The 12,863-nt window shown below is 38.8% G+C and overlaps 1 protein-coding gene across 1 annotated transcript; it reads right to left on the reverse strand.

Annotated features, from left to right (window-relative positions):
- Nucleotides 1-3,594: 3,594 nt before the first annotated feature.
- On the reverse strand, nucleotides 3,595-6,885 carry LOC115919525. The gene is made up of 2 exons (XM_030973577.1): nucleotides 6,803-6,885; nucleotides 3,595-4,471 (listed from the first exon to the last, which is right to left on the reverse strand). Exon 2 carries the CDS (start codon nucleotides 4,248-4,250, stop codon nucleotides 3,933-3,935), a length of 318 nt encoding a protein of 105 aa, XP_030829437.1. The 5' UTR covers nucleotides 4,251-4,471; nucleotides 6,803-6,885; the 3' UTR covers nucleotides 3,595-3,932.
- Between the last annotated feature and the right edge of the window lie 5,978 nt (nucleotides 6,886-12,863).

The following is a 12,863-nucleotide window of genomic DNA, read 5'->3' on the forward strand; positions in this document are numbered from 1 at the left end:
TATTTCGTTCCGTTGGGGGGGGGGGGGGGGGGGGGGGGTGGTAAGGTCACCTTTTCTGGTCACCCATTAGCACAATTAAAAAAAAAAAAAAAAATTATTTGTTTACAAACAAACAAAAAATTGAGGGGGGGGGGGGGGAGTTTCCTCCAAAACATAGACAAAAACAAAATTGAGGGAGGGAGGGGGGGGGGGGGGAGGTTTGACCCCCAAAACACCGGTAAAGGGGTACTTTTTTTTTTACTGAGGGCGGTGATTTCAAAGGGAGGGAACATCATACGCGTACCCTAAATAACACTGAGTAGGGGGGGGGGGGAACGTATTACTATGTGAAATCGTTGATTAAGTAAATGTATTCAAATTTATGGATGCTTCCTTCCCAGGTGTGTGTGGTGATGAAGCATTTTATTCACCTTTTTTTATCGATACATTTTATTTCGAATTCAGTAAAAAAAAAAAATTAAAAAACAGGTCATAAACTTTTACAACGTACATATTTAAATTAAACTTAAATATGTGAAACAAAGTAATTACATTTAAATTCAAATAGTTGGGAAATGAAATAGGGTGTATCAGTAAAAGCCTATGTGGCTTGACAAGTTGATACACCCATTTAATACAAAGAATGAAAAACATTATATAAATTTCAGGTAGCTGACGGTTACATACTAAATTGCATTTAACTTAAACATACTGAGACAGTAAATAACGCTTGTACTTATTTTTAAAAGAATTTCCAAATTGAGTATTACGTATTAAGGGGGATAATGTATTTCATGTAATGGGACCAACGAACCGAATGGACTTAAAAAGAGAGAGTGAGATGTGACTTTTGATTGATGGAATAACTGGTTGTGTCTAGTATTATAATTGTGGACATGGACATTTCAAGAAAACATATTCATCAAATATTCCGGTAATGTATCTAAATAGTAATGATGCATAAGTATACCCATTTTTAATCTATTAATATCAAAAACGTTCAACGTTTTAAATTTGTAAAAAATTGGTTGTGATGGGGCCCGATAATCTGCATTTGAGCAAATGCGTAATGCCTTTTTTTTTAAGACTGTGTAATTTAATTAATTTTGAAGGATAAGGATTAGCCCAGAGAATCATCAAAAATAAAATTTGTAAAGTGTCTCATGTGACAAAGTAAACCAATATTGCGAGAAATTTTCGAACAAGTATAATTAATGTGAGGATCCCATGATAAATGTTCGTCCAACACAATTCCTAAATATGTAATTGTTGAACAATTCTCTATTTTATTAGTATTAATAAAAATGGATATATCATTATAAACGTCTAACTTATTTTGGGGATTACGGAACATAACATAATAGTTTTCAGAACATTCAATGATAATCTATTACATAAAAGCCTGCTCTTCATATTACATGTTAATGATTTGCCGCGTGGCCTCACCCACTGTAAAGTAAGCATGTATGCTGATGATACGGTAATATATTGTTCGGCAAATGATACCATAGAATTGAGTGAGAAGATTAATGAAGACCTAGAATATGTTAAAAAGTGGTTGATACAAAACAAACTAAATTTGAATACAAAGAAAACTGAATACATTGTATTCGGTACGAAGCAACGTCTGGAGAAAGTTAAAGATAATGATTTAAACATTACTATAGACAGTACTGTGTTAACTCGAGTTAGTAAGTGTAGACACCTTGGGCTAATTTTAGATGAAAGGTTATCATGGCAAGAACATATTAATACTATTCATAAAAAAGCAAGTAACGGATTATATATGCTGAAATCTATAAGAAATATAGCAAATGAATATGAAATGAAATTGGTTTATAATTCACTAGTATTGTCTCACTTAAATTATTGTGATGTAGTATGGGGTGGATGTGGAAGTACACAGAAAAACAAATTACAAAAAATCCAGAATAGAGCAGCTCGAATAATTAATAGGTCCTCTTGGTATTCCTCATCAGATGAAAATTTAACAAGACTAAATTGGAATACACTTGACAATAATAGAACAAAGAATGTAGCAATTATGATGTATAAGATTGTCTCAAAACAAGCTCCTGAGTATTTAGTAGAAAGGTTTATATTTGCAGACCATACATACAATACACGTTCAAGTCTGTATAATGTGAAAACAATAAGACCAAAGACTGAGACTATGAAAAGATCTTTTAAATATAGAGGGGCCTAACATGGAATAACTTGCCACATGAAGTACAAGGTGCTAAATCGTTAAATATTTTTAAGGCAAAGCTGACGTAATACGAAATAAGTGTGTGGGGAGGGGCTAACTTATGAGTTTAAGAGAGCTTTGTTGTTGTTTGTTTTTAAGGTTTTATAGTTGTATACAATTTTTATCTCATAATTTCAACCTATTTATCATTGTTATTTATGTTATATTACTCCTACGCAATATGTTTTAAATGTCTATTCGTGTGCAATATGATCTTTGCAATACGTTATCAGTTTTTGTCTCTTTAAAAACAAAAACAATTTAACTGATCCATATTCATAAAGCTCTTAAGTATTTATTATTATTCCATACTTCATTTTACTTCTACATTCTACATTATGTGTGTTTTCTTTTGTTTATTGTTTTAAAGTTTGATTATTTAATATTTAACATGAATACATAATATGTTTTTAACTTATTTATAATCTTGTTAAACTTCTTTTTGTTTTTACTTTATATATATAAATATGCAAACAGATTATGATGATCATATGTGTAACTTATTTAATTGTTTATCTTTTGGGTCTACCAATATAGTTCTAATTAAGTAAAGTGTTTTTAGCTTATTTCCTATTATTGTCGTGTTATGGTTGTGAATCTGTCATTGTTATATTACTTTTGTTTATATGTCATGATTATGTTGTTTTTTATCGACACGGCCCTGATTGAAACCAGTCTGCGAACTGTTTCGGGCTTTTACCGTGTATAAATAAAATAAACTCTAAACTCAACTCAATGCACAAATTGTAAATGGACATTAATTGCATTAATCAAGAAAGGAAAGTCTGAATGTGAAGCTACACCTGCTAATATCCTTTGTACTACAACTGCCAGAATGCAAATTTCATGAATAAGTTGGTCCTCTTCTAGGGTGAAGGTTTCTCATAAATGAAATACATTTGTCAACAGCTATATTTTAGTATTATTCAATGAATTAGTTACAATTGCTCCCCTGTAGGCTGTTATCTATCTTTCACCAAATATTATGTAAAATATCTATTCAGCTATATTTTTTCCTCATTGAAAAGTAAAGGTTTTGTTATTGATTTAAAAAGTCTTTTCAACTAAAACTTAGTGCATGATACATGTACAACTTCAACTGTGCGTCACATTTTCAAGAACATTGCTGCGCTCATGCCATGCGAAAAGGCATCACATCATGCCAAGAATACCTTCATTCATAATTTTATATACATGTATCTCTTCTCTTGTACATTTTCGTAAGGAACTTGATACATCTTATTTTTCAGAACACCTAGTTCATCTTTAGGGAGAGGTTTTCTTTAACCATATTATTGAAATCAAAAGAGAGCTGATTGAGTAAACTGAGTGGACTAACATCAACGAACTCAAATTCGACGACTAACATCTCCCTATGTTTTTCATTAGTTGCTAGTCTTGACCCCAGACTGTATACCGTAGTTTATAACTTGTGGAAATTACACATCTGCTCATTTCTTTCTCATCACAAATAAGTCAAAATTAAATAAATTTAATCATGATGTGCAATTTCACAACTTGGAAGCAGCATTAACATCACCTGAGAAGTATTCCAACTGTATCATGGTGATAAGTTTATTCTCCTTTGAAAATGCAAAGTTCAACACCAGAGGGCTCCCTTCAGATTCCCAGCATTCCACCAGGACCTTCTCTCCAGGGCGCGCTTCTTTCATGAACATGAACGAACATCTTTTTAGATCATAAGCTACCAACTCACAACTGAAGGCAGAAAATAATTCTGCGTTGCAGCAAAACTGCCGCAGTCTACACACATTCGACACATATCAGCTTGATTCAAGTGAGAATTGAAGTCAGTATCGCTCCAATTGACAACAAACTCATGCTTGAAAGCTGTCTCTGGTTTGAACTCGAGATCAAAACCATTTGGTGGCTCTTCTCGCAAATTCTTTGGACAGAAGTCCTCAAGCAAGTACGCAAATGGCTTTGGCTTACGGTCTTTCATATCCACAGTGACCATCTGAATCCAATAGTTTGCCAGTTCTTCATCTGTATTCAGATCCATGCACTGTGCTTCCCAATACGCTGAACTCTTCCCTAAGTAAGTCAAGCAGATTTTAAACTTGAGGGCTTGGTCAATTTGGATTCTGCCTTCAGTGCCCTCCTTTAGATTAACCTCGACGTTGCGGCCAAACAATGATAAATGCTCATTGCCTGTGAAGTCTGGTTGGAAGAGATTGAGACTGGCTTCACAGTAGTCGAAGATACACCATGGATTGAGTTTCCCTGTGGAAGATATCATGACAAGACTTATCATGTATAGAACAAAATCAACAAAGGTGGCTAAAAACAAACACTTATCGTTACAGAGACAATGTCTCTCTCTGCTCATAATCCTCAAAAGTACTGACATGATGGTATAACAGCAAGAAAATGAAGAAATGCCATATATTAAGAACTGGTTTTCCCAGTATATTTAGGGATATTAAGACCTTGATAATATTTAATATGTATTACCGTAAATATCCGTGTATTAGACGCACCCCTAATTTTGGGCCAATTTATTTTGCCGACTTAATCGACAGCAAGCCAGGTCCGTGTTAAAAAACCCACGCGGGAAGGACTTTCATTTCACCGCGAGGTGCGGTTGAATGTGTAAGATCATTAATGTAAATTAAAACACAGTAAAGGACCTAGGGTAGAACCTTGTGGTACGCCATGTGTATAGAAGAAAAATTGGAGGAATTATTTATATAAACTACATTATTGAGATCTATCAGAACGATTACTTTCAAACCAAGGTGACAGACAAATTTGAGTGTTCAAGACTGTTCTATAGTTTCCGATCGGTGAGTCAACACACCGATTACTGAGCTGGGAAACATTACCAGGTATAACGCCAGCTAGGTGGAGGGGCATAAATCGAAACTTTTAATTTATTATTTTTATTTTTTTAACCTGTGTATAAGACGTACCCCCTGATTTTTTTTTCGGCGGCAAAAAATTGCGTCTTATACACGGATATTTACGGAATACAGAAAGAAATAACTCTTTGTTCTTAATGTTGTTCCCATTTATACATTTTGAAAATTAAGTTAGAAATGTATACCATTTCACATGTTCATCTCCTTTCTGATATAATTATGTGTCCCACTTGGAAAATGAAAACTTGGAACTTTTGGTATAACAAAGATGACTTTAGTTGCTTTGATTTCCATCACTTTGATTTTTATCCACTGCTTCATAATTTTTTTTAAAGACCACTTAAGCTACAGTCCCATATACGTCCCGGACCGTCCCGGACCATCCCGGACCCCATCCGGGGTGATCCGGGATTCGGTCCGTGTTGACACCGTGTTGGCACCGGGGTGGTCCTGGATGGTCCTGGATGGTCCTGGATGGTCCTGGATGGTCCTGGGCGGTCCGGGAGTCGACCCCGGATGTTTTTGACGGTCAAAAACTGCCGGGTGGTCCGGGACGGTCCGGGACAATAGTTTGATCCGGGGTGATCCGTGTAGCCACCGTGCTGGGTCCGGGGTCATCCGTAGTGGCGCCGGGGCGGTCCGTGTTGATCCGTGGCAGTCCGGGAGTGAGTTATTGACCGCCCAGGACCATCCAGGACCATCCAGGACCACCCCGGTGCCAACACGGTGTCAACACGGACCGAATCCCGGATCACCCCGGATGGGGTCCGGGATGGTCCGGGACGGTCCGGGACGTATATGGGGACTGTAGCTTTTAAAGCATCACACTTTTTTGAACAAAACATCCCGGACCATCCCGGATCACCCAGACCATGGTCCGGGATGGTCCGGAGTGGTCCGTGCTCGTCCGTGCTGGTCCGGCTTTATATGGGACTGGGGCTTTAAGGCTGATGGTCAATTCTCAGGTTTGAAAATCTAGGTAAACGATACAATGTCATGTGCCTAAAAGTACAAATCAAATGGACACAAGTGCGTAGCTATAGGATTTAATTTTAGGGGGGGGGGGTTGTATTGGGCACGCAAAGCGCGCTCCCTAGGGGGGGGGGAGCTTTGATGTTTCATCAAATTATTAGAGAAAGATGAAGATTCGTTGTGCGTTCTCGACTCCTATTCCTTGTCTGAATTCAGTTTCCCCTCCCATTAAAATAATGTATCATAAGAGAAAGAAAACGATTCGTTGGACCGTTCTCGACTCTAAAGTCTGGATTCAGTCCCCATGGGCCCTTCCGCGCAAAGCAAAGCAAATCCTTGTCTGAATTCAGTTCCCCCTCCCGCGCGAAAGCTTTGACGTTTCATTAAGTATCATTAGAGAAAGAAGTCGAGTATTGGACGTTCTCGACTCTTAATCCTTGTCTGGATTCAGTCCCCCCCCCCTCCCCCTATCGCGTGAAACGTGGAAGCTTTGACATCATTCAATTATTAGAGAAAGAAGACACTTCATTGTATCGTATAAGTCTTTGTCTGCTCTTTTTCCTTCCTACGGGTCGTCCTCTCCTTTTTTTCTCCTCTCTCGCTCTCTCTTTCTCTTTTTTGGCAGGCGCTTTTTTTGGGGGGAGGAGGGGGTGACTGCCCCCACCGCCCCATGCTACGCGCCTGAATGGACATCAAGTGGCTCTTCTTATTATGACCTTACCAAATTTGTTGAACTCTCCATAGCTAAGATCTTTGTTAATGAAAATCTTGGCAAGGCCATCCTGTTCTGTCTTTGCCTCCTGAAATTTGTGATAAATTTCCTCCATTCAGCTGGTACAGTGGAAGACATCTTTCTTGGTGTGGTAACAAGTCTATGTATTAAATGGAAGAAATAAACAAGAGACTAGAGCTCCATGGTTTTAATGAAATGGCCAATGAAGACATTGACGATCTAACCATTAAGCCTTAATTCACCACTCATCAAGGACGACTTTGACAGATCCCACTGCACCCATCGTAAGATACACCAGTCCTAGCTAATCGCAGAAGTGTAAACCCACATAAGCCCAGGCAGATACCAATAAAATTGTGCTCATACAGGAAGAAATACTAATACTAAAATTGACAGTGGCATATCGATAAATGTAGACTCGATACACCATAAAAGCTTAATCACACTCTACTGATAGCACCATCAAAGTGGCAGCAGCTTGGTCCTTTGAATTAATCGCACTATAATAATTAAAACCAATAGAGGAAAAGGTCAGAAAAGACCGATAAAAATGAAACAAATAAAAGCAACATACCAACCTTGCCAATCTAGAAGATCCTCATGACCTTATAGATTCCAAGCATTACAATTTGTCTACCATACAAAGCTACCTCATATCATAAAGATGAATTTTATGCATGTTTAAACCCCCTCCTGCGCGAAGCGCGTAATCTTTGACGTTACATCACATAATTACTCTTGATCCTTGTCTGAATTCAGTTACCCCCGCCCGTGCAAAGAGCGGAAGCTTTGGCGATTCATTAAATTATTAGCGAAAGAAGACGATTCGTGTACCGTTCTCGGCTCTCAATCCTTGTCTGAATTCAGTCCCCCCCCCCCCCTTGCACCCGCGCAAAGCGCGGAAGCTTTGACGTTTTATTAAATCATTGGAGAAAGAAGGCGATGCGTTGTACTGTTTTCGCCTTGTCTGAATTCCGTTGTCCCTCGATCCGCGCGGAAGCTTGACGATTCATTAAATTATTAGCGAAAGAAGACGATTCGTTGTACCGTTCTCGACTCTCAATCCTTGTCTGAATTCAGTCCCCCCCCCCCCCCTTGAACCCGCGCAAAGCGCGGAAGCTTTGATGTTTCTTTAAATCATTAGAGAAAGAAGGCGATGCGTTGTATAGTTTTCGACTCTTAATCCTTGTCTGAATTCCCGTTGTCCTCTCCCCCTCCTTCGCGAAGCGCGTAAGCTTTGACGTTTCATTACATAATTACTCTTTAGGCCTTGTCTGAATTCAAAGAAGACGATTCGTTGCACCGTTTTCGACTCTTAATCCTTGTCTGAATTCAGTCTCCCCCTCCCGCGCAAAGTGCGGAAGCTTTGAAGTTTTATTAAATCATTGGAGAAAGAATTCGATGCGTTGTACTGTTTTCGACTCTTAATCCTTGTCTGAATTCCGTTGTCCTCTCCCCCCCCCCCCTCCTGCGCGAAGCTCGTAAGCTTTGACGTTTAATCACATAATCACTCTTGATCCTTGTCTGAATTCAGTTCCCCCCTCCCGCGCAAAGAGCGGAAGCTTTGGCGATTCATTAAGTTATTAGCGAAAGAAGACGATTCGTTGTACCGTTCTCGGCTCTCAATCCTTGTCTGAATTCAGTCCCCCCCCCCCCCCCCCCCCCCCCCTTGCCACCGCGCAAAGCGCGGAAGCTTTGATGTTTCATTAAATCATTGGAGAAAGAAGACGATTCGTTGTACCGTTCTCGTGATTCTAGTGCCCAGTATACGAGATAAAGACTTATATATTCTACCATGGAGATATCTATCTTATATCTCCATGATTCTAACTTGACCTTTGTTATTGGCATAGTGCAAGGTTATGGAGGATTAAAGATAAAGGCCAGTTATGGTCAAGTGATTGCATTGTGAAAGAAACGTTGTGGAATCGATCAGACTGAAAGGTTGATCATCTAGCATATTATTGGTGTGTACTGCAAGATTCTGGCCCATGGAGTCTTGGTAAAGTTACAAGCACTGTACACAGAAAGATGTATATGGGACTACGCGATATCTATCAGGTCCAAATAGATATACGCGTATCTATTTGGACCTGATAGATATCGCGTGTATATCAATTAGGCAAAATTTGTATCATCACGTATTAGTCAAAACATATTTCACATGATTGGTACCGGTAAAAAGAGCTTCCATTTCATTCTTTGAGAGGGGGCCGGGGCGTTTCCAAAACTGGTCTTTACCTTCAATCACTGTGTTTGTTATTTAATATAAGAACTGGGTGGAACTAATATTTTTAAAGTTTTGGTGTCAACTTATAGAGTAGTTAATGATAGAAAATGGGGTCTTAATGCATAAAATTCGGCTTCCATATCTACTCTCACCTTTTCTTCTTATTTAATATGGGCATAAAAAGTATACAAGCAAGCTATAAATAGTAAACAACTTCAAGCTTATAAGTTATACGTATAGCCTTATTCCAGATACATGACCCTGACCCAGTGAAAAAAATACACGGGGGCTCAGGGCGAATTTCCCCTCGAAATGCCCAAAAGAGCCCCCGAAAATCAGAAAAGAGCCCCGGCGTAATTTAGAGTTCAATGCAAAACAATTTTTAGAATTAGAGAGTAATTTTTATGCAGGCAAGCTTGAAAAGTAGCCCCCGAAAAATAAATATTAATTTTTCCCTGCCCTGACCCCATGGCATGGATGAGTGACCATAATTTAAAAACTGCCTCCGAGCAGACAGATTTGTGTTGGGTTCCTGACCCTTGGCCTTTTACATGACTCACGACTATGTCACGCATTTAGGGAAACAAATAAATATATGCGACACTATTTCACTCAAATTTATATATTTGACACCTTCAAAAGACATTTGACAAGTTTTTTTGACAAGAATTTTATTCGACATAAATTTCATTCGACACATTGTTCGTCAAAAATTGTATTTATCAAAAAATGTATTCAACAAAAATTTATTCGACAAAACTTTTATTCGACAAAACTTTTATTCGACAAAAATTTCATTCGACACATTTTATTCGACACATATTTTATTGAACAAAAATTTCATTTGACACAAATTTTATTCGACAAAAATTTCATTCGACACAAATTTTATTCTGCATGCCACAAAAAAGTTATTCGTCTCAAAAAAGTTATTCGTCTCAAAAAAAGCTGTTCGACTCACCCAGAATACATGCGATACTTTACACAACTAAACCTGCACCGTGCACGATCGCGCAACAGGCGCGTTTACGATACGAAGACTATAGATCCACGTCGCGGCCTATATAGCCTCTGGTCAATGAACAGTGGGCAGGATTGTTTGAGGGTGATGAGAGATGAGAAGAGGGAGGGCAAAGTCATGTAGTCTGGATGGTAAGGGGCTTGTTGGGGGGGGGGCGTTAAGGGGGCACAAATTCGTGTCTATTACCTACTTTGTTCACTTTTTCATTTCCTATATAGATTGTTTTAGGACGAAATGAAGGTGTGGGCATAGTATAATCTAGTCGACCCGGGTAAAGAGCTAGTGGATTGGGGGGGGGGGGGGGGGGGGGTTGGGAGGTATGTGGAAACGAAGTAGGTAATATACACTCCTTTATATTCCAATAACGCCATCCCCCCCCCCCCCCCCACCACCACCACTATCCCCTATCCATTCAATTCCAGTCTACATCAGTATGCCCTCCCTCTTCTCATCATCCTCATGCAAACAATCCTACTCACTGTTAATAATTAATAAAGTAGGTAATATACTCATACATATACTGTATACATACTCTTTTGAAAGAAGTCCATTGAACTTCAATGCAATTCAATGTATTTCTCCACAAATGCCAAACATAGAAAAATACATAAAATCAAATACATATACATGCAATAAAACGACTCCAATTTATGTTTGAAATAGAAACAAATCAGCAAAGGTAGAAAGGGTAGTCGAGGACTACCCCCCCCCCCAACAATAATAACAAATTACAATCAAAAGTAAATATAAGGTCAAATGATGAGGTGGTACCATAGAGATATTATATCTCTATGGGTGGTACCAATAACGAGAAAGAAGAGGGAGAAAATAGAGGGGGAAGTGCTTCCGTGAATAAAATTTGTGTCGAATGAAATTTTTGTCGAATAAATTTTTTGACAAATACAAGTTTTGACGAACAATGTGTCGAATGAAATTTATGTCGAATAAAATTCTTGTCAAATCAATGTTTTCTTACATTGTCGAATATATACATTTGAGTGAAATATATTTTTTGAAAGTGTCGCATATATTTATTTGTTTCTCTAAAGGCGTGCCATACACGACAGCTACAGCACACACACCATAGAGATAGTGTTAGTAGTATATATCTCTATGACACACACACACCTAAACTGTGTCCTACTCACCTCGCCTCGGGAAAGTTTCGGCTGCGATGACCATCAAATGTTGAACTTCGTGAGTGCGAGAAGAAGCTCGAGCTCCCACCTAGTTTTCCAGTGTAAAACCTTCGAGATCCGCATGTATTTCGGTGAAAAAACCATACTTCTAAGTCTAATCGATCGCAGATGAGAGAAGTTCACGAAAGCTCGAATCATGGTCTTTTGTTTAGTTGTTCAAAATTTATGGTAGGCTATAGTCTTTTGGACTACACTGCACTGTGGATGCTCACAGTCGGGTGCATGTAAACGTACCACTGAACTTGAAGAACTTTGCCAAGCTAGTTGTTGGTTGTATTTATTTGTAGATTGTAGTCCAATTTGACCATTGACGCCCAGTCTGGTTCCAGTCTGCTAAACAGATGTTTGTTTTGTTTCCTTTTTTCTTCCGAATACATGTAGTCTACAAAGATATGTTAAAGGTAAAGACCAGTATTGGTAACGCCCCAATTTCAAAAAATGAAATGGAAGCTCTCATTACCAATCATGTGAAAGAATATGTTTTGACTAATACATGATGATAACAAATTTGCCGGGAAACCGCCTACTAATTCATATTTGGTAAATTTGTTTCTCTCATGGTCCTGTGAGAGATATAGGGTAGTCCCATATACATCTTTCTGTGTATAGTGCTTGTAACTTTACGAAGAATGGGCCAAATTTCTTATCATTTTGATGATTCCAGAACCTTGCAGATGCTAGATGCTAGATGATCAACCTTTTCTGATCGATTCCACAACGTTTCTTTCACAATTCAGTCGCATGACCATAACTGGTCTTTACCTTTAAACCATTTGTATTTTTTTCACAAATGGAGTCGGCAGTTTCTAGGAAGGCACTGAGAAATTGGATGAGGGTTGATCATTCATATAAAATTGTCTTAAATGGAAGCAGAAATATTCAATTATAATGGAAAAACCCCAAGAAATCTGTCCGTAATGGAAGATAACAAAATATTGGGATTTAGGTTATATTTCTCCTCTGCTGCATGGTACTGGTCCCTCATAAACCTTTACCCTTCCACCAGAATATGCAGGGAGGGGAATTAGCTTTGATGTTTCATTAAAGTTTTAGAGAAAGAAGACGATTCGTTGTACCGTTCTCGACTCTTAATCCTTGTCTGAATTCAGTTCCCCCCTCCCCCTCCCGCGCGGAAGCTTTGACGTTTCATTATTAATAAAGAAAATGATTCGTTGTACCGTTCTCGACTCTTAATCCTTGTCTAAATTCAGTTTTTTTGACGTTTCATTAAATTATTAGAGAAAGAAGACGATTCGTTGTGCCGTTCTCAACTCTTAATCCTTTTTCTTCCAACGTCATCTTCATTTCTAGTTCTCTCTCTCTCTCTTTTTTGGCCAGCGTTTTTTTTTTCGGGGGGGGGGGGGGGGGCGACCACCCCAACCGCCCCCTGGCTACGCGCCTGTATCCTCTCTGTCCCTCATTATCTCTCTCTCCCACTTACTACTTCTTTTTTTGCACTTTTGCGCTTCGCGCTAGCTCGTTGCTTTTTAACGCTGCGGGGGAGGGGGGAGGGGGGTAGTAGAGAGCATTATTTTTTTTTTGCTCCCGAAAATTTGAAAATCGCGCAGGCCGAACAGTCGCTCAGTGGGGGAGGGGGGG

Source organism: Strongylocentrotus purpuratus, unplaced genomic scaffold (assembly GCF_000002235.5).
Source record: "Strongylocentrotus purpuratus isolate Spur 01 unplaced genomic scaffold, Spur_5.0 spur5_scaffold_6, whole genome shotgun sequence".
NCBI classification, from domain to species: Eukaryota; Metazoa; Echinodermata; class Echinoidea; order Camarodonta; family Strongylocentrotidae; genus Strongylocentrotus; species Strongylocentrotus purpuratus.

Bases quoted from the DNA above. Each gene is read 5' to 3' on its own strand.
- LOC115919525 (XM_030973577.1), bottom strand. From the start codon at position 4,250: ATGGATCTGAATACAGATGAAGAACTGGCAAACTATTGGATTCAGATG.